This window comes from Leptonychotes weddellii, chromosome 2, assembly GCF_054177405.1.
Source record: "Leptonychotes weddellii isolate Sample4059 chromosome 2, ASM5417740v2, whole genome shotgun sequence".
In the NCBI taxonomy this organism is placed as follows: domain Eukaryota; kingdom Metazoa; phylum Chordata; class Mammalia; order Carnivora; family Phocidae; genus Leptonychotes; species Leptonychotes weddellii.
The window spans coordinates 50,319,336-50,347,017 of record NC_138370.1 but is presented as its reverse complement, the minus strand read 5'-3'; the positions used below and the strand labels follow the sequence as shown (position 1 = coordinate 50,347,017).

The following is a 27,682-nucleotide window of genomic DNA, read 5'->3' as shown; positions in this document are numbered from 1 at the left end:
AAGAAAAACAGAAGATTCTTAAACAGTCAAGGATAGATGGGAGGTTTGCAGTCAGCATTTCACATTGATTGCTGTGTAAGAAAATAATTCATAAACATAGACAATGAAATCAGGCATGGCAAGTATGTTTCAACTCAAGTGCCAGATCGGTCTGAACAGTAGTGGTTGCCCAGAGCACCACTGAGAAGGACTCTGAAACTAAATCTGGGGCTAGTAGGAAAGAAGGTTTTGCCTTATTACTGATGTCTGTCATGAGCACTGGAAGAGGTGGTTGTAAAAGGTAGAAAATGTAGGCCAGGTATTAAATGTCACTATTTTGTAGAATTAGATGGGATCTTAGTGATAATTCAACCCAGTGTTTCCCCAAATGTGTCCCATGTAACATTAATGCTTCAATATGATTCTCAAAACATGTGTTCCATAGTCAAATAAGATTGAGAATGATGCCTGCCATTTTTCTCTCTTGGAAATTTAGTGTACATCGGCATGGTCAAAGTTCTAGAAAGTTCTGTAGTAAAGGCAGATGTTTAACTTTGTTTAACCTGTTGCTCCATGAACCTATTGGGCCACAGAACCCTTTCTCAGTGGTATCTGTCAACTTGATGCAAAACTAGTTTCTCGGGACACATTTGAGGAAACACTGGTCTAGTTCATTCCTCACATTTCACAAATAAACTCAAGCCCCGAAAGAGAGAACAACTGGATTACATTCAGCTTAGCTGGTCTATTGACCAGGTAAAACCAGAACCCTGGGTGCTGATTCCCAGCCCCAAGGTCCTTTCTACTACATCACCAGTGTGGAAAGTACTGAAAGCAATCTTAGGATTTTAACAGCTTCAGCAGCACAAATATTTAGTTGTAGATTCTACTTGCCTACTTCTATAGTTGTTTTTTAGGCATACTGATTAAATGCTACATGCTCCTGGTGTCTAGATATGAAGCTACCTCTCACGGCCAAAACTAGATAAAGTCATTTTAGAAGTTCCTTTTTATTTGGGCTACTTTTTCTCTCCCCACTCTGTTTTATCTTTTTTTCTTAGGACATAAAGTGATTATGAGAAGAAAGAATTGGTAGACATGAGTCTGGTTTTGGTTCAAAGGCTATTTTATCATTTCCTGGGCTTTGAATTTCAAAAAGTCAATCTATTTATTGGTCTCTTTTCGACTAGAAGGTTAAAGTACATCTGTTGTCCACACAAATTTAGCTATTGGCCTTCGAGCTAAGGAGTCATGAAATTATAGCCATAGTAAGTTTAGACGAGGACTAATTTCACTTTGGTCTGCCTATAAATCCACATGACAGAATAAACATGGTGTGTTTTGTGGTTAATGTGAACACATGTAAAAAATTAAGAAATACTTGGTGACAAGACAAAAAATACTCCATAAAAATTAATTGATGTTTAATTGAGGATGTATGAAATACAGTATTTACAGATGGCCTGACTTCAAGCTTAGGCATAAATAAAATTCATCTTGGGCATAAGTTACCAATTTTGGTAAATCTCCATTTCATGGCAGAGCACTGCTGTTCCTTTGGGAGAAAGGAACACCTGGAAAATACAACCCTTGCTGAACCACTGATGTCTCTGGGTTTTTGTTTTGTTTTGTTTTGTTTTTCTTCCCTACCCTTGATTTCCATTGTAACAGCAGTTAAAAAACTAGTTCCTTCAGTTTCTTCAATCATGTGCTTCTGTGAAGTCATGTGGCTGCTTGCACTTAGGAAGAAGGGGGCAGCTGTGGGCTAAATTTGCCTTCCTGTAATCATTGATACTCCTTTGAAGATAAGTGTTTCTAGGAAGTACAAATCAGTGGAGTTGGGAAGCAAACATAGAGCTACATCTTTCAACGTAACTTTGTTTCTCCGTGAGCATAAGGAAAGTGACATGTAGGAGAAAATGGAAACTCAGCTGTTTTTAAAAGTTTTATTGAATGAGCACCTCATTGTTCTATTAACGGACTCCCAAGATTTACCATTTTCCTTAGAGTTGGAAAATATTAGCCAAGATTCATTGATGAAGCTTTATAAATTTGATAAATCGATTTTTTTCATTTTAAAACTTGCTCTTGTTTAAAATACAGGGCACAGAAAACTTCCATGATACATGGTTGTGGTTGTTCAAGAAGAGAAAGATACTGAAACCATCAGTCATAAAATCTGTATTTCTGTTTACATGACAGTATTAGAATAGATGGTACCAGTCAACCTTTAAACCAAGCGATGCCATATGTGATTTTTTTAAAACATAAAATATTCGTATACCATGCTGGGTAGTATATATTCTACTTTTTCAGTAGATGTGTTAGCTCCCTTCGTTTAGCAGTTGAATTTATTGTCCTAAAAATCAACAATCTTGCCCTGTCTTGGAGAACCAGAGTGTTCTGAGCTTTCCCAGATGTACATCCCACTCCAAAATACAGTTCTGAGCCCCACGGCCAGTTGCCAGGGTCATAAGAGAAGGAAAAAAGGAAGGTCACATCAGGAGGTCAGTTTTAAAATTCTCTTACACTGCCCAAGAATGGAGGCAATTGTTGGTTTTCAAAGGCAGCCACTTTTTCAGAAGCAGCTGCGATCCCCCTGATTTGAGTTAGTTACCCTTGTGACCCCTTTTGATCCCCAACCAAGCTGTTGGTGTGACTGCAGTCAGATGGAGCTGCTCTCCTCCGGCAGTGGAGTTCTGACCAAATCAGAGGTTACGTTTAACCTCATCTTGAAATGTAGAAAGTGAACAATTAAATATTGAACTTTTCTATGTAAAACACCTTCTTGAATTTCAATCCTACTATGTCCTGCTGGTGCCATAATATGATCCTTGAATTTTTGGCACCATCTCATTTTTAGGCTGGAATGTTTGACAAATCCTGAGAAAAAGATATTATACAACAAGAAGAAATACATACATTAAAACAATGTAGATTTCAAAATCCCAGCACAGGGTAATATAAAGAAATGGGCCATCTTACAGAGCTTTAAATATGACAGTCCTTTTTTTCCCCTGTTATCTTTTGTGAATAAAAAAAATTTCAAGGCTTGTGAAGTTCATCAGTATTATCCCTTCTCCAACAAATTAAGTGCAACCTATGTATTCGATCCAAAGCAAGCTTAATCTGTAAGAATGAATTTATAACCAACTTTTAAAGATTTTTGAAAGCAGTACATGCTTCCATGTGATAGAAGAGCCTCCATTCATTGGATGAAGTGTATTCATCATTTCCTAGGTCTATAGTTGGGTTTTCTTCTCTACCTTGCCCCACTACTAGTCTCATAAAATAAACCCAGTTTAGCCGACATCTGTACCTGCAGTCCGTTTCTGAATTTGAGTCAAAGTGCAATAAGCCCCTTGATGAATGAATAAGTGATTGATTAATAAATGAATGCATGAATATGACTATCTCCTAACCCTTTTACATTTTATTTGTAATTAATGCAAGATTATTTTCATGCCCTGTTTATGACCTTATAATCTGACAACCAGTCTCAACTGGCTTACTCCTATGAGAGCAACTCTTAAATTCTTCTGAATGAGGGTTTACTACACTGATTTTTCAGTGTTTGTGTCTCAGCTCCCCATTGTGTGGCAATCACATTGTTGCTTACTAGCTCCACCAGTTTAGAGAGCAAGAATCCGTAAACCTTGTTAAAATCTGTTTATATCCATAATCAAACGTTTGATGAAAGATGAAATTGTGAAATTATCTGGATTTAATTGTCCACGTTCTTTTTTTTTTTTGTATTTATACGTAAATGAGAATAGCCTATATCTAAAGATAAAATGAAAACTATTTCACCAGGTTTTTGGGAAATAATGCCATATTTGCAAAGTACATGGCATATGATAGGCATTGAATATATATATTCACTCTCTCTTGTTTTGAATTTATAGAAGTCTTTATGACTGTCATAGTTCCCAGATACTGTGTCCTCATCCCAACTATGAGATTGTAGTTATATATTTTAACCATTTTTATAGTTAAAATGAAGTATGGTCAAGGTCTGCTTGAAGTTGAAATTCATTAGAAGTACAGAATGGAAATGTAGTTAATTGGATTTTGACTTTCCAATATACTAGGTAGTGTCTTACCCATTAGATCAGTGGCTTCCAGGTATAATAAATGGAATGGAAAAAAAAAAGTCCAGGGGTGTCCTCAAGTGGAATTTTACCTAAGTAGACTCTCTCAGCTATATTACGTACTTCCACACATTCTCTCTCAACCAAACCCTTTCCCCACTCCTGTAATAGAAATAGCTTCCAGGATCTGGAGGAAAGGGAGGGTGTATCTTCCAAGAAGGGACCACATTGAGCATGGCAAATGTGTTTCATTAGACTTCAACTTCAGTTGCTTTGTACCCTGCCCAAACAGCCATGCTGAGAATTCTGAGACATCCGGTTTCACTAGCAAAGGATATTCACATCAACTAGTGATGTCTGCCACAGGATATGCAAAGAGGACAGTGTCATTACCCGTTCCGTGCATTGACCAAGCCTGTGTTTTGTCCTATTTTGTAGGCCTAACATTGTAGCTTGTCACACCAGTATTGCTTTTCCTAAGAAGCACTGGCAACCAGAATTTATTTTTTATTTATTTAATTTAAATTTTAGTTAACATATAGTGCAATATTGGTTTCAGGAGTAGAATTCAGTGATTCATCACTTACATACAACACCCAGTGCTCATCACAACAAGTGCCCTCTGAATACCCATCACACACCTAGCCCATCCCCCACCCACCAGCAACCCTCATTTTGTTCTCTTTTGTTAATAGTCTCTTACGGCTTGTTTCCCTCTCTCCTTTTTTTCTTTTCCCCCTTCCCATATGTTCATCTGTTTCTTTCTTAAATTCCACATGAGTAAGATCATATGGTATTTGTCTTTCTCTGACTTACTTCACTTAGCGTAAAACACTCTAACTCCATCCACATCATTGCAAATGGCAAGATTTCTCTTTTTTGATGGCTGAGTAATATTCGAGTGCGTGTATGTGTGTGCGCGCGTGCATGTGCGTGTGTGTACCATATCTTAAATTCATACAGAATTTAATACAGGAAAACTTCAGATCAAAATTTAATCAACAAACCTGAGGTTTACCTTTTCTTTGAAGAATACTAAATGTTTTGAATCCTTTCCAGGAAACTGATAGAAGTATGACCTTAAAGAAATCTAGCAAAACAAACATGCCCTGAGTACATCTTATCCATCTATTTCGTTGCATCAAAACTTTAAATCTCCAGAATTCTCTTAGGTTAGGCAAGAAAGTGATTTGTATTTGATCTGCTCCATAAAGAATGGACAAAGCTGATTTCCTCTTTTGAAGAAGATTATTTTGAGTTTAATTTTATGCTTTTTAAATGCACTTCAGTATGAGCAGGTGAGAGTAGATACACTTCTCTCTGTATACTCCTCGAGACAAAAACTATAATAGGTACTATTTAAACTGTTCAATCCTTTCTTCACTTGTAAGCTAATTCTTTGATTAGTTCAGTGCTTTAAAATGTAGGTTTTATTATTATTCAGGTATGATGAGGCCAACAGATTAGGACTGGACTGCCATTGAAAGATATTTTGTTATTCACAGTTTCCACACGTGAAGAGCATGCTATGCCATGGGGGACTACAGGGAGGTCACCAGGTGCCTCCTGCAAGGGGTCAGAGAGGTGGCGGGGGAGTGGGCATGGGCAAGAGCTTTACCGTAGTTTCCACAGGAAGGAGTGGGTGAAACAGGGTAAGCACATTTAATATCGGCTGGTTTGAATAATTGCAGCAAACTCTGCGGCCTAGGGGCTACTGTCCCCTAGTGTTTTGCTCTCTGGTTCTGGGGTGATAAGAGCAGGACAGTAGTGGCCCTGAGTGGGAGAGCCTAACAGAAGAGGTGGTGGGGATGTGGCTCCAGACTGATGAGCTTTCATATGAAAGGTGTGCCCAAAGGAGTCACTTACTCTCTTTAGGAATTGGCTAGCCCTGGGAAGGGCAGTCTTTCTGGGATCAGCAAGGCCCAGATGTCTATAGCCTCAGAATTACAGAAAACAAAAAGGCATAGTTAATATAGTCCATATACCAAACATTGTGCTGGGACATATAGCACACTTATTAACTTAGTGAATTAAGTTAAAAAGACCAGGTCTCTGCCCCGGAAGAAGTTACAGGATAGAGGGGCACATGAAGAACTGATCTCAGTAGAAGGTGGGAAGTTAAGTACATGGTAGTGATAAAGACAAGGTGCTGGGTCCATTGACACATTTAGGGACCCATCGTGGAATCCTTATAACCTTAGAAGCTCTATTATATTTAGTATATTTCATAGAAGAGAAGCCATTAGTTACTTGGATCTTTCATTGAAGAATTTTCTGTATCATTTCTGGAAATACTTTAAATGCAGTCCTAAATATAAAACCCTTCCATTTCACCAAGAACCCTAGAATAGTGAAACTTTACAGCAATAAAGTCTCATGTCCTCATATATGTGAGGAACCTGAACCAGAAAGGCTAACTGACTTTCCTAAAGTCACAGTTGAGCCTCTTTGCTCGGCCATTGCTAGCTCCAGTGTGCAAATGGTTCCAATCATAAATTAAACACACATTTATCTAAATATTGGCCAGGAACCATGCTGCCCTTTTTGTTGCTACAGGGAGTCTGCCATCTAAATATTTGCAGTTTTTCCCCCTCTCGAGTCACACCCTGTCTTACCACATTTTAACAACATAGAACTGGTCACTTGACAGGTACTTATATCAGGAACAATCTGACTTCCCTGAGAGTGTCAATGCAATATAAATGACTCATAGTAATTTGACGTATTGTTGAATTTGGACAAATTTCATCTTTTCTCTGCACTATGTTACAATCTGAGATGCTTTTCAAATTTTATTCATGGAGCTGGAGAACAAATAGCATGAGTGCTTAGAAAGCAAAAACCAGATCAGTCTAATGGTTTGTAAGCACCAACCATTTCACCATATGCAATTGTTAAAGACCGGCTGAACCACTTCAGAAGACAAAAATAGGTGTTAGACTGTCAAAAAAATGCAGTTGTTTCCTTAATCTTCATTGCTCAGATTATATTTGTCTTAATTCATTTTTAGAAAACTGCAGATTCTATGATAAGACTGCTAGAAAAGCATACACATGACTGAACAAAATGTTGGTAGATGCTAAATTAGAATCTCATGGTCAAATAAGTTGAGTAAATACTAGATTAGACAGTGTTAAATTTCTTCTCTGCAGGACTTTCAGGGCCTTTAATAAGAAAATGTGAATTGCAAACATCAAGAAGTGAGACATATAACATCTTCCAAATCTATTCGTCCATAGATCCCTCACTATTAGGTTTTTCATGGGAAACATAGTCCGAAGTAACGAGCAGCAGGTTGTATTTTTAAAGCATCAAGTGTACAATACACTGTGGATCAGTAAAAAAAAAAAAGTTTAAAAGTTTTTTTCTGCAATGAAGTCTATTTCCTAGGTGGGAAAATAAGGCATAGACACGGTAGGCCTCAAATAATGGTGTGAGTAAATAATACAGAAACTGTCATAAAGTGCTGTGTGATCTACGGTCAAATGAAAGATGTTAAGGGTGCCTGGGTGGCTCAGTTGGTTAAGCGACTGCCTTCAGCTCAGGTCATGATCCTGGAGTCCCGGGATCGAGTCCCGCATTGGGCTCCCTGCTCAGTGGGGGGTCTGCTTCTCCCTCTGACCCTCTTCCCTCTTGTGCTGTCTCTCATTCTCTCTCTCAAATAAATAAATAAAATCTTTAAAAAAAAAAAAGTTAAAATTTGTTCAGTATAGAGGTAGGAGAAACAGAACATAATTTTACATGCACTTATGTGCAAGGGAGCAGAAGTACAAGACACATAAAATATGGTTGCTAGGTTAAAGAAGTGAATAACTTAGAGGGAGAGCCAGGACGCGGTGATGCAGGATGGTATGGTCCAAACCTCACAGACCTGAACTGTTTAACCTTTGTGTGCATGTGAGTCACCTGGAGAATCTGAACTGATTGAGTAGATTTGGGATGAGGATCAAGATTCTGCATTTCTGATAAACTCCCCAATGATGCCGATGCTGCTGGTCCAAGGATCACACTCTGAGGAGCAAGAAATTAGAGCAGGAGTTGGCAAACTTTTTCTATAAAGTGCAGATAGAAAATATTTTAGGATTTGTGGGCCATATACTCTGATGCAACTACCCACCTCTGTCACTATAATGCAGAAGCAGCTAGAGACAATATGTCAATGAGCATGGCAGGGTTCCAAAAAAAAAAAAACACTTGATAGACGCTGAAATTTGAACTTTTTGTAATTTCCATATCTCACAAATTCTTCTTCTTTTGACTTTTTTGCAAAAACTTAAAAATATGAAAACTGTTCTTGGCTCATGGGCCATATGAGAACAGATGATGGGGCTGCAAGCTGTGGGTTTGCTGACTCAGGAGTTAGAGGACAAGATGCCACACTCCCTTGGGTAGCTGACAGTGGTTTCCTTATGAAGCACATCTAACCAAAGCAAATTACTCTTGCCCTCTCTTGAACCTTCATTGTATTTTTCATGCTTAATTTTCCCTCCAAGTGTTGGTTTGTATCTTTTTCATGGAAGATAAAGACAGTCCTCAACTAGTTGCAGAGTTTACCAGGCTTTATTCTATTACCTGTAATATGTAATGCAGTGCCTTCCACATAAAAGATGCCCAACAAGCATATGTTCAGTTGAATTTAATCTGTCGAAGGAGCCTTTAGCTTGGCTATAAGGAAGGGGCTTTAGTGAAGAGGGCAGGAGAAAATTCTAAGGAAGAGAAAGGATAGGCAAAGGAAGGTCAGCAAGTGCTACATGAGGACTAGGTAGGAAATAACAAATCCATGCAAATATTTAATAGAAACAGAGGATTAGTATAGGAAAATGATAAAAAGGAAATAAAATCAGGGCCAGGTGTATGAATGGCTTCAATGACAGATCTAAAGTTTAGAGACTGATGTATGCGGGAAGAGCTTTAATCTGATACAGAATCGAGGAAGAATCTATAGTTCACTAGAGATGGCGAAATCCGTTAACTTAATCCAGTCAGTTCTCATGGGTGAAGATCTGGTCTGTGACTGTGTAAAGAGAACAGTAAAGAAGGAACTGGAAGATGACTCTAGGCTGAATGTTCTGTGCAACTTTTTGAAGACAAAGGAAACAGGGCACCTGGGAGGCTCAGTCGGTTAAGCGTCTGCCTTTGGCTCAGGTCATGATCCCGGGGTTCTGGAATCGAGCCCCGCATTGGTCTCGTGCTCAACGGAGAGTTGGCTTCTCCTTTTCCCTCTGCCTCTCCCCCTGCTCCTCTCTCTCCCCCTCGCTCTCTCCCTCAAATAAATAAAATCTTAAAAAAGACAAAGGAAATTACAAAATGCTCCAGAGTCAAGAAATACTGCTCTTCTCAATCATCTCAGAAGTAGTAGGTGTTGTGTTGCAGAGGATGCTCTGTTGGCAAGGTGGCGGTGATAAATGTCTTTTAATTCCCAAAGTCTTCCCTGTTCTTCTATGAGTAACCCATATTTAATTTTTAATACAGTTTCTGGAGTTAATACCCAGAGTATTAGCAAACTGGTTTTATTTTCAGATTAAATATAGATAAATACCTAAACTATGCTACCTAAATACAGAAAAAACTTAGCCTTCGATGCCATATTTTTACAAAAGGATGCAAAGTCCAAAGAATTTTATAGAATATGAGACTCTGAGGAAATCTGAGTGCCGATCAAGAGGTAAATGGACAATATTGTCCCAGAGACCTCAGTGCTTTTGGTTGTAAGTGGCACATTCCTACATATTTCTTTAAAAATAAATCACATTTAGGGGAGGTTTTAGGGCAGCTTCATGTTTTTTTGTTTTTTTTTTTTTAATAAAAATCCTGTTGAGAGTTTGAGGTGCTGGGGGAATAAGGCAAGTGTGAGAGAGAGCGTGCATTAAAACGGTCTGGCAGCTTGCAGCCTCCTACACCGAGGTCCTGGTTGTTTGGGAAAGGCAAAGTGCTGACCAACAAGAATGAATTACAGCACAACCTACATCTCCCTACCTTGTGGAGGCCAGGCGTTCGGCTAGAAAGTTTTGTAAATACCAGAAATGTGGAAAGCATTAAATCTGTTATTGCTCAGCTGATCACAAGTCTTAGGGTCAACAAAAATATTGCTGCCTGTGATTTTTTAACATGATGACTCGTTCCCCCTTGATACATTAGATATTTTGAGCATAATGTTTATATTTCCTATTTTTCTTAAGGTCAGAATGATCAAGTTATAAGGGGCATCTATGATAATAAAACATTCTATAAGACACTTTGAATTTCTGTTCCTTTTGTTTTGTTAACTAAAATGGTCTTTCCAAGTTTGACAATATCCCTTATTTCAAGGTTGATAAAACATACAAGATGCTTTACAAAGAAAACCTGGGGGAATTGTCTAGTCATTAATTTCATGGTCTAAAATGTAGCATTTCCCTCAGTAACATTGACATAGATCTTTTTTTTTTTTTTTAATCAAATGGGCATCTTATTACAGGGCATTAGCCTTTTACTTCTGCTTTATTATTTTAAGCATCACCATTTCCTTTCTTTCTCTCCTGTCCTTTGACCTCCATTTGGCCTGCAGATGGTTCTGTGAGGGAAAAGAGCTACACAGCACTCCTGATATTCAGATCCGCAGTGAGGGCGGGGACCTCCACACCCTGATCATAGCAGAGGCCTTTGAGGACGACACAGGTCGCTATACCTGCCTGGCTACAAACCCCAGCGGCTCAGACACCACGTCTGCGGAGGTGTTCATTGAAGGTAAGGAGAGGCGCCTCTGACTTAAAGGGGTAGATACGGCCTGAGAGCTTGAGTCAAGCTTCACTGGGGAACATGCTTTTCCAACACAAACAACGTAATGGTGGTGTGACTCAAACCTCATTTCTCCTGAAAATTTTATACGAATTGAACAGTTCTGACACTTGGGCATACATCAACTATGTCTAAGGTCAACATTTGTTCCTTTTAATTGAAAACATTTTGGCTACATGAACTTGAATTTATTTAAAATGTAAAGTGTCTTATTTTTGGTTTCTCTAGTGAAAAGAGAATGGGAACAATACCATGTCTATCAGTCAGATAGAGTCTAACTATAGATGATTTAGGAAATCATTCATGGAAATGCTAAATGATTGAATATTTTTAAATGTTCTTATTTTTTTTCTGGAATTTTTCCTCTTTTGTTAAGATTCTGTTATTCCTCCTAAATGTACTTTGAACTTGGAATCACTAGGTAGAAAAAACCTCAAGAATCAGTGTTGTATTAAAAAGGGATAGGCAGAGAGTAGAATATTTCTTTTGTTTTTGACAAGACTCAGCCTGTGGGAAATTAGAAAACTTGATGTGAAAGTATATAGTTTTAAATTATTATTGCATTTTGATCAATACCAATAATTTAAGTTGGAAATGTTTTAAGAGCCACAGTGTGCACATACTGTTTCTAAATCCATAAACTGATGAGTACTCTATTAATTGGTTGCTTTTCAAAGTAGTAGTTAAAATACAAAAAAAGATTAAAATCCTCGAGGTCTCCACTACCTTACTCTTCATCTTTTTATTTTTTTTACTGTTTAATTCCACCAAATTTCTTTATTATTTAAGCTAAAAGCAAGATATGAATCATAATTCATAGCTCTTTCAAGAATTGACAAAAAATGTAGTTTTAGAGAAATTATTACCACTGACTGAAAGTATGAACCTTTATTTTTAATAAAAGGATCCTCTGCATTGTCTTTGAATGTAAACATCTGTGAGCTCCTCAAGGGACTTTGTCCTGTTAATGAAAGCAAACGTTTTGTATAGAACAATAAGTAATACTTACATGACACTTATAAGTGTGCATATACTCATGCATAATGATTTAAACTTCCATGTAAGCCTATGAGGTATTAATAGTATCTGCTTTCTATATGTGGGTAAACTGAGACCTAGAGAGGTTAAAGCAATTCTTTCAAAGTCACCCCAGGGATTTGAACCCAGGCAGTCTTGCTCCAAGGCCCATATTCTTAACCACCGTGTCATACATTTCAGAATGCTAAATGAATGACAAAAAGACTTTTAAAATTTAATAAGTTAGCAGGATTAGTCATGGGATGGGGGGGCTGTTTTGCAAACTTCTTAAAGCAGTTTAGAATACAATGAAAGGAACTTAAACTTGCATAAGAAAACTGTTTGCTAATGATGATCAGATATGCCTCCGAAATCCAAGTTCAGATAGAGCCTCTTAAAATTAAATGCTTTATTTGCTTTCAGCATTGCTGGAAATGTGGTGAATTTTAGTGTGCATTGCTTTTATGCTACAGATGTTATGTGAAATCACATTCAATTTATTTTTTTTATTTTTATTTTTTAAAGATTTTATTTATTTATTTGACAGAGAGAGACACAGGGAGAGAGGGAACACAAGCAGGGGGAGTGGGAGAGGGAGAAGCAGGCTTCCCGCCGAGGAGGGAGCCCGATGCGGGGCTCCATCCCAGGACCCTGGGATCCTGACCTGAGCCGAAGGCAGACGCTTAAGGACTGAGCCACCCAGGCACCCCTCACATTCAATTTAATAGGCTGCCAACTGATTTCAGCCTGTGTTTATTAAGGCCCTACTATGTGCCAGATAATAAAGACCCATTCCCTGGCATCTAGGAGTTCCCAGTCTAACAGCAGAGATGGACACATAGAAAACAAACAAACAAACAATGTAAGTGATGTTATAATAAGTGTTAGAAATATAGAAAGTGGGGCGCCTGGGTGGCTCAGTTGGTTAAGCGACTTCCTTCGGCTCAGGTCATGATCCTGGAGTCCCTGGATCGAGTCCCGCATCAGGCTCCCTGCTCAGCAGGGGGTCTGCTTCTCCCTCTGACCCTCCCCCCTCTCATGTGCTCTCTCTCTAATAAATAAATAAAATCTTTAAAAAAAAAGAAATATAGAAAGTGTTACAAGGATACAAATTAACTTAAAAGGTTAACTAGAATATATATATATGAGATATACCTACTTTTATGTAATAAAAGAAAATATTTCTCTACCTCCTGTGAAACCAGTTTCGGTATCTAACTCTGGTAGACCTAAAACATTCACACCAGGTTTTTAATTTTATTTCAGTAAATTTGTATCGAAGTTCCTGAACTACCAGTCCTCTTCTGCCTTTGAAATCCTCCAGATGAGTTATCAGCAGGCAAAAAGTAATCACTGGTTCTTGGGGCGACTGGGTGGCTCAGTCGCTGAAGTGCCTGACTCTTGATTTAGGCTCAGGTCATGATCTTGGGGTTCTGGGATTGAGCCCCATGTTAGGCTCTGTGCTCAGTGGGGAGTCTGCTTGGGGATTCTCTCTCCCTCTCCCCTAGTTGGTGCTCTCATGTACTCTCTAAAATAAATAAATAAATCTTTTTTTTTTTTTAATCACTGGTTCTATATACCATGCACATTTCATGCCAGAACCTCAACAAAGATAATGAATTTTTTCCAGTGTACAGTTTTCCACGTGATAACACTGGATTTACTTCGATAGCCAGCCAGCCTTGGGGTATCCGTGAGTTCAGATAGATTGTGGAGAATGAGGGAACTGGGCAGAGTAAGAATAACCATTAAGAGTCAGTCTCTTATATTTTATTAAATCTTACTGTTAATATTCTATACACATATAAAAAAAAAAGTCTCCTGGGGTGCCTGGATGGCTCAGTCGGTTAAGAGTCTGCCTTCTGCTCAGGGTCCTGTGATTGAGCCCCACTTTGGGCTCCCTGCTTAGCGGGGAGCCTGCTTCTCCCTCTCCCTCTGCCTCTCCCTGCCACTCGTGTTCTTGCTCACTCTGCTGTCTCTCTCAAATAAATAAATAAATAAATAAATAAATAAATAAATAAATAAATCTTTAAAAGAGTCTCCTAAGCCTGATATAAGGTGCTTTAGAAAACTGGCTCATTAGCCTTGTGAAGTATGGATCATAATTAAACAAACAAACAGATTTTAGTGTATTTTTATCCCAAAGAACAATTACAATTACATGTAATGGGAGAGAATTTCATGAATTCTTAGGCTCATGTTATAATCAAAAGTAAGAAATTTTTATTTTTACTTATTTTTTTTAGAGTGTGCGTGCAGGGGGTGGGGTGGGGAGGGGGTGCAGGGAGGAGTGGCAGAGGCAGAGGGAGGGAGGTTCTACGCTCAGTGCAGAGCCTGACACAGGGCTCAATCTCACGACCCTGAGATCATGACCTGAGCCGAAATCAAGAGTCAGACACTTAACTGACTGAGCCACCCAGGTGTCCCAAGAAATTTTTATATTTTATTTTTTATATTTTTTATATTTTATATTTTTATATTACTCATATATTTTATATTACTCATATATATAAATATATATACAATATAAATACATTTTATATTTTTTATATTTTGTATTTTTATATTACTCATTCCAGGACTGAATTAGACTCAAACATACCGCTACTGAATTGTATCCTAAACCATGTTGCTGTTATTGTGTCAGCATGCAGTCATTTGTGGGGTCTGTCGAGAGTAGGAAGTTTTTTATAGAACTTCAAAATCTCAACAAAACCTTAGCTAAAAAGTTAACCTGCTGGTTGAAAACTAAATTTCACTGTCTTACACATCAAGTTTTAGAAGGATACAAAATAAATTATAGCTTAAGAACAATAGCCAATGTTTATTTAGCATTAACTAGGAGCCAAGTACTGTTCTTGATTTTTGCATGGATTATCTCATTTAATCCTTACAAAAATCACCTCCATTTTCTGGTTGAGGAATCAGAAACTCACCGAGGCTAAGTAATATCCATGATATCTCTCACACACAGCTGGGATTCAAGGATTGAAAGCCAGGTAGTCTGACTCCTGAGTCTGCCCTCTTAACCACAGAGTAAAATGCACATGATCTCATTAAGATGGGGGCAGCTAGGAACCTGTGTGTTCAAGGAGCAGAAGGAAGTCCAGGAAAGTAGTGACTTGGAGAGTTCGGCTATGGCCAGCACACGTGCAACATAGAGCCCTGTGGTCACTGTTAGCAGTTTGGTCTTTATGCTAAATAGAATCACTAATTATGGAGAGTTTAAACTGAAAGGTCACATTATCTGATCTCTATTTTTTTTACGTTTTTTTTATTAACATATAATGTATTTTTTCAGGGGTACAGGTCTGTGATTCATCAGTCTTACATAATTCACAACACTCACCATAGCACATACCCTCCCCAATGTCCATCATCCAGACACCCCATCCCTCCCACCCCCCCTCCACTCCAGCAACCCTCGTTTGTTTCCTGAGATTAAGAGTCTCTTATGGTTTGTCTCCCTCTCGGGTTTCATCTTGTTTCATTTTGCCCTCCCTTCCCCTATGATCCTCTGTCTTGTTTCTCAAATTCCTCATATCAGTGAGATCGTATGATACTTGTCTTTCTCTGATTGACTTACTTTGCTTAGCATAATACCCTCTAGTCCCATCCACTCCTTTGCAAATGGCAAGATTTCATTTTTTGATGGCTGCATAATGTTCCATTGTAAATATATACCACATCTTCTTTATCCAGTCATCTGTTGATGGACATCTAGGCTCTTTCCATAGTTTGGCTATTGTGGACATTGCTGCTATAAACATCGGGGTGCACGTGCCCTTTCAGATCACTGCATTTGTATATTTGGGGTAAATACCCAGTAGTGCAATTGCTGGGTTGTATGGTAGCCTATTTTCAACTTTTTGAGGAACCTCCATACTGTTTTCCAGAGTGGCTTCACCAGCTTGCATTCCCACCATCAGTGTAGGAGGGTTCCCCTTTCTCTGAATCCTCGCCAACATCTGTCGTTTCCTGACTTGTTAATTTTAGCCATTCTGACTGGTGTGAGGTGGTATCTCATGGAGGTTTTGATTTGGATTTCCCTGATGCTGAGTGATGTTGAACACTTTTTCATGTGTCTGTTGGCCATTTGGATGTCTTCTTTGCAGAAATGTCTGTTCATGTCTTCTGCCCATTTCTTGATTGGATTCTTTGTTCTTTGGGTGTTGAGTTTGGTAAGTTCTTTATAGATTTTGGATACTAGCCCTTTATCTGATATGTCATTTGCAAATATCTTCTCCCATTCTGTCGGTTGTCTTTTGATTTTGTTGCCTGTTTCTTTTGCTGTGCAGAAACTTTTTATCTTGATGAGGTCCCAGTAGTTCATTTTTGCCCTTGCTTCCCTTGTCTTTGGCAATGTTTCTAGGAAGAAGTTGCTGCAGCTGAGGTCGAAGAGGTTGATGCCTGTGTTCTCCTCAAGGATTTTGATGGATTCCTATCTCACATTTAGGTCTTTCATCCATTTGAGTCTATTTTTGTGTGTGGTGTCAGGAAATGGTCCAGTTTCATTCTTCTGCATGTGGCTGTCTAATTTTCCCAACACCATTTGTTGAAGAGACTGTCTTTTTGCCATTGGACATTCTTTCCTGCTTTGTCGAAGATTAGTTGACCATAGAGCTGAGGGTCCATTTCTGGGCTCTCTATTCTGTTCCATTGATCTATGTGTCTGTTTTTGTGCCAGTACCATACTGTCTTGATGATGACAGCTTTGTAATAGAGCTGGAAGTCCGGAATTGTGTTGCCGCCGGCTTTGCTTTTCTTTTTTAACATTCCTCTGGCTATGCGGGGTCTTTTCTGATTCCATACAAATTTTAGGATTATTTGTTAACATTTCTTTGAAAAAAGTTGATGGTATTTTGTTGCTCTGGCATATCATCTGAGACCAGCTAGAAGCCTTTTGCAGGAGTATGGAGGAGAAGCAATGGGACTTCAGGAGAATAGGCATAATGGAGAGGGAGAGTCAGACTCGAGTTGTGAATTCAGAGGTAGGCTCCAGAAGCCATGCGGTGGACTAGATGTGGGGGTGACGGGGTGAAAGGGATCAGGGACAACTCTGTGGACTTCAGCTTTACCATTTGTGTGTACTGTGTTGCCAGTCTCTGAAAGGGGGAGGACCGGCGAGGAACAGGATTAGGGCCAGAGGGAAGTAAGGGCTTCGTTTTGAACATGCCAAGTTTGAAATCCCTATTTATTTATTTATTTATTTATTTATTTATTATTATTATTTTTTTTAAAGATTTTATTTATTTATTTGACAGACAGAGACACAGCGAGAGAGGGAACACAAGCAGGGGGAGTGGGAGAGGGAGAAGCAGGCTTCCCGCCAAGCAGGGAGCCCGATGCGGGGCTTGATCCCAGGACCCTGGGATCATGACCTGAGCCGAAGGCAGACGCTTAACGACTGAGCCACCCAGGCGCCCCAATTTATTTATTTATTTTTTAAAGATTTTATTTATTTATTTGACAGAGACAGAGATAGTGAGAGCAGGAACACAAGCAGGGGGAACGGGAGAGGGAGAAGCAGGCTTCTTGCCAAGCAGGGAGCCCGATGCGGGGCTCGATCCCAGGATCCTGGGATCATGATCTGAGCTGAAGGCAGACGCTTAACGACTGAGCCACCCAGGTGCCCTGAAATCCCTATTTAGATAAGTCAGTAAGTAGACATAAGAATATTGTCTAGCGCACAGGATGAGAAAAATATTTTTGGGAGCATCAGGATGTGGGTGGTACCGAAAGCTCTGGGACTAGGCATATTACTGGTCAGACCAATGAGGGAGAAAGATGTGATGGGGAAGAGTAAGGGGACTGAGTCTGAGCTGGGGATAATCCTTCCTGCATGTTGAACTTCCAAGAGGAGGAGATGCCAGCAAACGAGAGGAAGAAGAAGAAGCCCCTGGGATGGGAGACAACCAGTCAGAGCAGCGTAGGAGGGGGCAGGAGACAGTGTTTCAGGAAGGAGGGTGAGGCGAGCTCTGTCCACTGTTGCCTCAGAGTCCAGTCAGATGAGGACAGGGAGGAAACCACTGGGATTCGCAACTGTGGGTGTTGTCGGTGATTTTAACAAGAAGGGTTTGGGGAATCTGGAGAGCACCAACAATCACATGGAATGAGTTGAGAAAAGTTTGCAAAATATGGGAGGAGAAGCAACAAATAGTAGATGGTGTTGGGGAAGTTTTGTTCAGCCACCAGCAGAGATATGGGCCTGTATCTGGGAAGGAGGGTGGGGTCAAGAAAAATGGTATTTTTGCACTTTGTTTGCTTGTTTTCATACCAGAAGTACTAGAATATGTTTCTTTGCTAATGGAAATAATCCTTCTAGATCATGTAGAAGGGAGGGAGAGTAAGAATGAGACCAAAGTCTTGGAAAAGGAGAAAGGGGATGGAATCTGGCCCACATGTGTGCTAGATGGAGAGGGGGTTACCCTCCAGGACTAGATGGCAAAGAGATAATCCTAAATTCATGATATAAATAGGAAAGGTAAATGTAAGCATGTGAAATAAATACAGACATCTCAAGTTTCCACCACTGCCACCTTTTCCTGATTGTAAAATGGATTACACAGATTATTACAGCTTTAGGAGCTCCCAAGAGGGCAGGGCAGGATGATGATCCTGAAATATGGGATGAAGGAAGTGAGATTAAACCTGACCTTGTAGGAATCGGATGAAGAGGCAGACAGGGCAGCATGAAAAATGTGGAGAAGGGGCAGGAATACTTGAGCATGATTCACGTTGGCAGACCCTGTGCGACATTTATTTGTAGGTTCTCAGCGCTTTGAATAATCAGATAAAATATGTGCCCCTTTTAAGGGACATTTTGAAGCATGCGGAGATGTTGTAGAGCACCCCACCCGGGGAAAGCCCCTCTGAGTATATAATACTACGAGAAGCTCAAGGAGTCTAGACACAGCTTTGGGCATTCCTCACCTCATTTATTTTTAAATAACTTTTATAATATTTTCTGGCTAGCTTAGTTCTTAGCTCCATGACCCTGAATAGCTATTCAGCGGCTCTGTGCTTCATTTTCTCCATCTCTGCATGGAGAAAATTAGATTATGGTAAGGATTGAGAGCAGTTCCTGACACACAGTGTGAGCTATGATTGCTGTTATAAAAATAGCACATTTTTTTATTTTTAGAAACTTAGAGCATACAGATAGAAGGAAGGTATAAAAATCATGTGTAACACCACAACTCTGAAGGTTACTCTTAATATTTTGATCTTTGCAGTCTTTATCCTGTGTGTGTACGTTTTACTCTGCATACTCTTGTACCTTATTTTAAGTTTAACGTGTCACAACTACCCATGTCATTAATTTTTTTTCTTTTTGAGGGAGCAAGTGCAGGGACGGGGGCAGGCAGAAAGAGAGGGAGAAAGAGAATCCCAAGCAGACTCCATGCCTAGTGCGGAGCCCCACTCAGACCTCAGTCCCACAACCCCAAGATCATGACCTGAGCAGAAACCAAGAGTCAGATGCTTAACTGACTGAGCCACCCAGGTGCCCCGTGTTAAACATTCTTTAAAACTCATTTTAGTGTCTTTATAGTCATTCATCATTTATAAAATTTTAAATCATTGGCATTGCTTCATTAGTCTTATTGGAGTCTTAAATGGTTATTGCTACACTGGTGGTTTTGGCAACTGAGAGAGAAGGGAGGGAGAGGATGAGTAGCTCGAATGGGGGCGGAGTGTATTTGCCCCTTAAATTTTGAAAAGCAAAGTATGCGCAAAGGATGAATGCCATGACAGTTTCACTAAAGTCCCTCAAGGTCTCCAATACCTATTTAATATATACATATATTTTTAAATGGTTGATACTTGCTCTCCTGAAGACTTCCTATTTCTCAAAGTTGAAGCTGTATGACTTATTTCCAGCTTGCTTGCACTCAGAAATATGCCTTTTTTTCCCTTTTATTAAGGAAGATACCAGATTGACAAAAATAATTAAAGCATAGTGTTTTTATGAGTGCAAGGGAAATGGGCATTTTGATGTATGGCTATTTTATACCCTTTCCTGGGGAAGTATTTTTTTTTTAAGGTTTTATTTATTTATTTGGCAGAGAGAAACACAGCGAGAGAGAGAGCACAAGCAGGGGGAGCGGGAGAGGGAGAAGCAGGCTTCCCGCTGAGCAGGAAGCCTGATGCGGGGCTCGATCCCAGGATCCCGGGATCATGACCTGAGCCAAAGGCAGATGCTTAATGACTGAGCCACCCAGGCACCCCTGGGGAATTTAGAGATGGAAATACTATATCCATTCCTAGTGGAATGGTGAGATTATGGTAAAGCTGCACACATGTATTTGAAGGAGCCATTAGAAAATTATTAAGTACATGTCTGATGTCATGGAAAGGCATTTCACAATGTATTGAGTGAGTAGGGGAAAAAGGCAATAATTTAACAATAGGCATAGCATCATCTTCTTAAAATATATTATTTATATAGGTACACAGGGATAAACTTTAGAAGGATATGCTCCAAAGTATCTTAGTGGTGGTATTCCAAATGATTTTTTTTCTTTAATTTTTGCTATTGAACATTTTCTGGGTCTTTTCCTACGAGGAAGTATTAAATGGGGTACGTATTTTAAATGAAAAGGGCACGCACACCTTTTAAAGACAAGACAGCAGGCACGTTTTTGTGACATTTCCACTGGCACTGAATTTCCAGAAAAGCACAGAGATCATGGGCATTTGATTCCTTCACTGTGTGTGGGGAGCGATATAGAAATAGCATTAGACGAACAGATAGATGGATAGTAATTGCAGGTTCTGGATCATATCCCTCCAGACTGGAGCCTCCATCAAAAACTGAAAGTGATGTTTTGATAATACAAAAATGGTACCCAGAGACAGGAATGTCCTTTCCTGACCAGCAGGTGCAGAGCAGATGACCAAAGGGAGGAGACAGAAGGAGAGAGGGAGGGGAGAGTCAATCTTGAGTGGGGAGGGAACTTGCTGGCACAGATAGGGAGATTTGATCTCCCACCGTCTGCAAGAGCTGCTCTGACACTTGAGACAGAAGGTGACATTGAGATTTACAAGGGTTGGACAGGTGTGCAAAAACTAGCCAATGTATTCTTATCCAGGGGTTACAAACCTTTTTTGGCCCTTTACCTTTCTCTAAAAACCAGCTGGAAAAAAATTGGGAAAAAAGAATTTTCAAAAAAAGGAAAATTCTAACTAGATAATCAGAGGGGATTTTATTTTTAAGAGTTAAAATGTTTGGCATCAGGGGCACCTGGGTGGCTCAGTCATTAAGGGTCTGCCTTCGGCTCAGGTCATGATCCTGGGGTCCTGGGATCGAGCCCTGCAATGGGCTCCCTGCTCAGCAGGAAGCCTGCTTCTCCCTCTCCCACTCCCCCTGTTTGTGTTCCCTCTCTCGCGCTCTCTCTGTCAAACAAATAAATAAAAATCTTAAAAAAAAGAAAAATACAAATAAAATGTTTGGCATCAGATGAAAGACAGCTATTTGTCTCCCCAATTTCTGGCCACTTTGAGAGCATCTGTGATAACTTCAGTAGGACTTTTGCTCCCCCTCCCTTTCTCTTTAATGCTCCTGTGATTCCAGTAAAACTGATCTGTCTCAAGTTACCCATGATTTTCTGGTAACTGAGTCTACTGATTCTTCCTCCTATTTCCCCTGCTCACGTCCCATACCTCCTCATCACGGTTAAAACTTTCTCCGTCTCTATCACCTATCTTTGATGGTTTGCTGGTTCTGCTGCTCTTTTGTTTTGCTACTCCCCCAGTTCATCCTGCATGGTTAATTTTCCCACCCACCACTCTGGATGCCTAGACAGAAAGTCCAAGCACTTTGGCCCTTGTATTCCGCATCCCACTTTACATTTCTCGACTTGCCTCCCACTGCTACCCCCCAGCATGCTGCTCTTTTGTGGTTGCTCAGTTCACTTTCTGTCCCCAACCAAGCATTTGCATTTCCCAAGGTTCCATTCATTCATCCTGCCACCAGTTGAAGGCCTGCCATTAGCAAGGCATGAAGCCGAGGCCTCGGAGGAATAGACGTCCACAGCACATGAAGGTCATACCACATGGGGGATGTCACAGACCACAAGTTCAAAAATCCTCTCCCCACAGCTTTCTAGTTATTTGACCTTATGCAAATTACTTAATCTCTTGGTTCCTCAATTTTCTAATGTGTAATTGGACATAATTCACCTCTTAGGTGAGTTATTATAATAATTAAATGTTACACAGTGCCTAGCAGATTCCCAGGCAAAATAGTAAGTACTCAAAAATTGGTAGTTCCCTTCCTAACCCCACCTCAATTTTTCCAAAAACTTACAGTTTTCTAGCAGATACGATGTTTTAAGTGACCTGAGTAGTATAAGCCAGAACATGGGGAGTTCAGAGAAGACAGAGCACAGAAAACACTAATAGGCTGATCATATCTAGAAGACTAGGTAAGAGTTTCCTACGAGAGTGAATAATATAACTAAATGTACAAACATGGGAAAAGACCAAGAAAGGAAAGCCCCCACCTCCTTTGGGTCTTTACTCAAAGTCCCCAACTTGATGGAGCCTTCCTTGCCACCCCACTTCACATTGCATCCCACACAATGCCCATCCTTCCCTATACCCCTACTCTGATTTGCTTTCCCATTTCACTCACCGCCATGTCATGTATTTATTTAGTCTGTGGTCTGTGTCTTCAAAAGAATGTAAACTCCACGGGGGCAGGGGTGTGTGGGGTGTATGTGTATATTTCTTCACTGCTGCATTCCCATTACCTAGTGGAATGTACACCAGTGAGTATGTTCAACTCTCTGGCTTGGGGTTATAGGACATGGAAGTTCTGGCTGATAGAACTAGAAAATCTGGTTGGAAATCATGAAAGCCACTAAATAGCAGGGATTTAGGTTTTTAAATTTACTGAGTTGAAATTCCTTATCTTAGTTTTTTTTTTTTTTTAAACAGGAAGGGTGAGCTATAGTAAAAAATGACATCGGTTGAAGATTGACAGAGAGACAGAGGAAGACAAGATAAGAATCTATTTTGGTGGTCTAGGAACTAACTGAAGAAAGCCTATACTAAGCGATAGTTAGAGAAGTGAATACGAAGGGACAGCAGACATTCCAGCAGAGTTACCTAAACCTGACTCTTAAAACATTAATAAAGGACAGGAGAAATAGAGTCATGGAACGGAACACTGGGCAGCCATCCAAGAAATTGAGGAAATGCATATATTTTAAATGTATTTATAAGCACCAATAATTGCAAAGAGTACATATAGTGTGATTCTACTTGTAGAGATATGTACATAAATACATGTATGTTAATACATTAAATTTATCTGACAAATAGATACCAGACTATTAACACGTGCAGAATGGCATTAAGGAAGGTACCCACTGGTCTTTAGTATTATGTCACATAATTCTATGCCGTTTGGTTACTTTTCTATAAGCATGTATTTTATATTAAAGTGTCTTTAAATAATTTAACTCATTTTAAATACATCTCATAAAAGAAATGTCAAGAGTATACTTCTAATCATCACAATTATTTTAAATCTATCACAGTTTGCATTTTGACTAAAAACCTGATAAGGTGACCCTTAATTCAAAAACCGTAATGAAGCAAATGAATTTGGGAAAGCATGATCCAAAATCAGAGACCTTCTTATTCAAGAATGAAGCCACTATTTTGTTCTAATTTATCAGAGTCAGAAAGCATCTCCTAATTAATGAGTAATGAAGTCATTAATAATCCACACAATGTAATCTCCTGGGAAAGGGTTAAAGTTTAAAATCATGAATGCTTTGCACACAGACACACACACACATTTATTTCATAGTTTATAAGCCATTTAAAAATATGGTTGTGATGACCAAAGTGATAAAAATGAAACTAATAGTAAATCTGGCATTAAAACCATATTGCTTTGAAGAAAGCTTTTTATAGAAGATCTTTCTTTAAGTAGTTGTATGAAAAATAACAGTTCAAGTAAAAATGGTCTGAACCATTCCCTATTTCAGCATAAGACTTCGTATGTGATTATTTAAAAATGAGAAATATTACTCCTTGAAGCAGTTATAGATACTACTCAGATCTTAAATTTATCATTTTTCACTCACTCAGGTGCCAGTTCGACAGATTCCGAGAGTGAAAATTTAGCTTTCAAATCAAACCCTGGAGCCATGCCACAGTAAGTGCCTACGATCCCATCAATTATCTGTACAACAAAGAATGTGGACAGAATCACTGGGGTAAGAAGCAGTGCGCCTTGTGCTGCGAAGGAAGAGGTCAGCTGATGTCAGTCAAAGATCCAATATTTGAATGTGGAACGCAATTTCTAACTTAGGAATTTAGACTTTGAAGTCTGTACTTCATCATTGAGATGCCAAAATCACACCGTAGACAATCTTAAGTTTCAAGGACAACTAACTGGTTATAAATATATGAAAACAACAGCAACATTGAGAGGAAATTAGTTAAATCATTACCAAAATGTAAATGAGGACGAATCTATTTATACAAATTGGAAAGTGTGCAATTAGCCCAGAAATACTTGAATAAAGACTACTACTAGTTAGATCTTATCATGAAAATTGTAAAATTTAGTTCTTTTTACAAAGACAAATGGATTATTTTCCAAAATAATTATTATGTAAATTGATGATAATAATTAAATTTTTGCAAAAATAAAATTAAACCTACCAGAATTTTGTAGAAAACTCCATTAGTGTTGAGACTGTGCTAATAAATTCCTTTGATCTGCTAGCAGATACATAACAATTATATCTATTCAGCATCAAATAATCCCTGAGTATTAATGCTAAAGGAACCTTGTGAGATCATATACTCTGCCACTCCTGATTTCAGATAAGGATCTTAAGTTTCGTGAAGTTACTGGACTCGCTTGAGATTGCACAGCCAGCCTCTTAGCAAAATTGGGCCTAGAAACCAACTCTTCTTAACCTTTTTCTACACCTCACTAACTTTTATGCAGTAAGAAAAGACAAAAATGCCAAGACATTCTCAACAAAATTAGAAACCAGAACAAAGAACAGCTGCTAAACTTAAAATAGACCACTAAAACTTTGAATTAAATACAGAACCCTAACCCTAAAGATTTCAAGTATCTGCTTATTGCTACAGATTGGGCCTTTTCCAGATATTTTCTTTTCTCTTAGGATTTCCAAGTTCAGTACTTTAGGTTCTCTGATAATAACTGAGTTATATATAGTTATTTTTCTTTTACCCGTGTGTTTATTTTGCTAATATCTGTAAGATCTATTCTATGCATATGTTGACCACAGCTATTCTAACTGTAGATTATGGCTTCCCATTTCTGAAGCACTTACAGTTGAAGTGGATTGAGTGCACAGAAAGAAACTGAGCTCTTGTGGGGAAATCTTTCAAAGAGCAATTCCTGCTTTAAAAAAATTGATGGAACACACTTGCCTCCTTATTTTCCAGAGCTCAAAAGAAAACAACTTCTGTCTCCTTGACAATAGGATCCTCATCTCCAAAGACAGGAGTGACCACAGCTGTGATTCAACCATTGTCTGTCCCTGTTCAACAGGTAAGTGTGCCTTGGACCAGAGACCATAGTGAGTCAAACTCATTAGCAAACTTCTTGGTTTAAAGATTACAGCTTTGATTCCAGCTAGTACACTCCCTGTAGTATTTTTTAAGTGGAAACACAACTGGGAGGAAAGAAAATGATAGGTAAAGTCCTCCCTTTCAACCCACTAAAAATCATCTTTTATCAAAAACACATCACCAATTAGTCAACGTCTGCATTTCCATTAGGAATGTCTCTAACAGCCCATAACCTGATAAAGTGGTATCCCTTTTAGCTATGACTATTTGATTTTTCTTCCACCTATATGTCCTCTTCTGTTTAGCCAAATTTATTAGCTCATTTAAAACAAATTAGAAGCAAGAAAAGTCCACATACCAACAAAAGTTCTACTAAGAGATAAACAGATAATTTTAAAAAATTCCAATTCCTTGACTTAACCAAGCATTTTTATCCTGCCTTTTTTTCATTATAAGACTGCTATATCCAAGAAAGAACAACAATACACACTACTGGAAAATAATATTGAGTTTACTTTGTAAACATAACAGGAAATTTTTTTTAAAAACAGTAAAAATATAATTAGAATCTAACTGTTTTAATCAGATGTATGTTACTTTGCCTTTGTGCTATGATGTGTATATTTAAATAAGACACTCACAAAAGGCTTCCCCACCCTTGCCCTTGAAATGTAAATGAATTCCTAACTAGTCTGTTTTGTGAGCATCACCAGGCCCTCCATCTATTGAGCACTCAGGTGTTTTAGTAATTGTAGTATGTGACATATACTCTTAGATATGTGGAATATGGAAACAGTAAAGACATTTGAGTTTATAAACTTGAACCAACCAGTATAATTCATTCAAAGATAGCATAGATATTTCCTGTAAACCCCTAAACCAGAGTGGAACTTCTAAAAATATTTCTGATTAAATCAGTGGATTTTTTTTGTTTAATATTTAAGTATTGATGAGTGATGAATGCTTATTGGCACCATGCTAGGAATTTCATTGGAAAAAAATACATCACCAGCTTCATTCCCAAACACTTTATAGAACTATGCATGGGAAACAGGAAATATACACATGAAACATTTCTTGAATGTGGCAGAATGTGTTAAAGGGTAACACAAAAGCCTAAGAGCAGAAAATATTTAAATATGTAAGCACCATAATAATGTAAATGGTACATTTTAAATGGTTTAAATTCTCCAGGAACACTAAATGGAAGGTCATATATTCCAGTTGTATAGGAGGATGAGGGGCTCACAGAAGCTCCATTGCTTTATTATTTTAAGCAACATCACATAAAGTTGAACACCCGGGAGACTGATTGCCTGGGTGCAAATCCTATGTCTACCACTTGATGTAACCTCTCTATGCCTGGTCTCTTCATCATAAAATGAAGATAATACCATCTATCTCACAGGACTATCCTGATGATTCAGTGAATGAGTGAATCTCCCTATAACACTTACAACAGTGCCTGGCACAGACTAAATACTATATAAGTGTTCAAATAGTCTTTGGACATATAAAGACAACAAAAAGTGAAACCCAGTCTGAAGCACAAGCCAATGAAAAGTCTTACAAGGATAATGAATAAGGCCCTTTACTATCCTAGCATCTCTACAGCTCTGCCAACATTCTCGATGATAACTTGTGACATATTTAGACACATGGTATCAGATCACCATCGTCTGGGGTTAAGAAGCTAACAGTTGCTTACATAGAAGGGAATAAATCCAAAGTGTTTGAAGATAAATGATTGGAGAAAGAGACATATTTTCCATTCACTACTCTGGAATCTTTATATTTCCCCAGAGACGAGTGCCATTCAGTAAGTATTTTAGCACCTTTGTTTTTTGCACATTAAGAAAAAAACAATATATTCCTTTTTAACTTGTTTCCTGTGATCCCTTACACAAAAAAGAGTGCAGGCTAAACATAAGGTAGATGGTTGATAATTTACCCTCCACTGCCAGCCACTTGTGCTTTTAATTCCATGAATCCAGACTGTATTTAAAAATAAAATATAATGTCTGTGAGAACTTTTGAAAAGACCCCTGTGAAAGTCCCACACACAGAAATCCATTTGGTAATAGCATTTACAAGCTCATGGATCCCCAAGGAACCAGGGAACTTTTACCTTGAATATCCTTTTGAATAGAGAAGTGTAACAGCTGTGAAAGGAGGACGTGGAACAATGTCTGTACTGTATGTGAGCCTAGACCAGCAAAATGACACATGGCGCTATTTGCGTTCCC

At 38.8% G+C, this 27,682-nt stretch overlaps 1 protein-coding gene across 5 annotated transcripts in view; it reads left to right on the top strand.

The window, feature by feature from the left end:
• The window catches only part of PALLD (palladin, cytoskeletal associated protein), a 403,835-nt gene that overhangs the window by 165,181 nt on the left and 210,972 nt on the right, over positions 1-27,682 (top strand). For all 5 annotated transcript variants that reach the window (XM_081812919.1, XM_081812912.1, XM_081812914.1 and 2 more), the window contains 3 exons: positions 10,618-10,796; positions 23,970-24,036; positions 25,311-25,416. In XM_081812919.1, the coding sequence (XP_081669045.1) occupies positions 10,618-10,796; positions 23,970-24,036; positions 25,311-25,416 (352 nt within the window). The remainder of the gene's footprint in view (positions 1-10,617; positions 10,797-23,969; positions 24,037-25,310; positions 25,417-27,682) is intronic.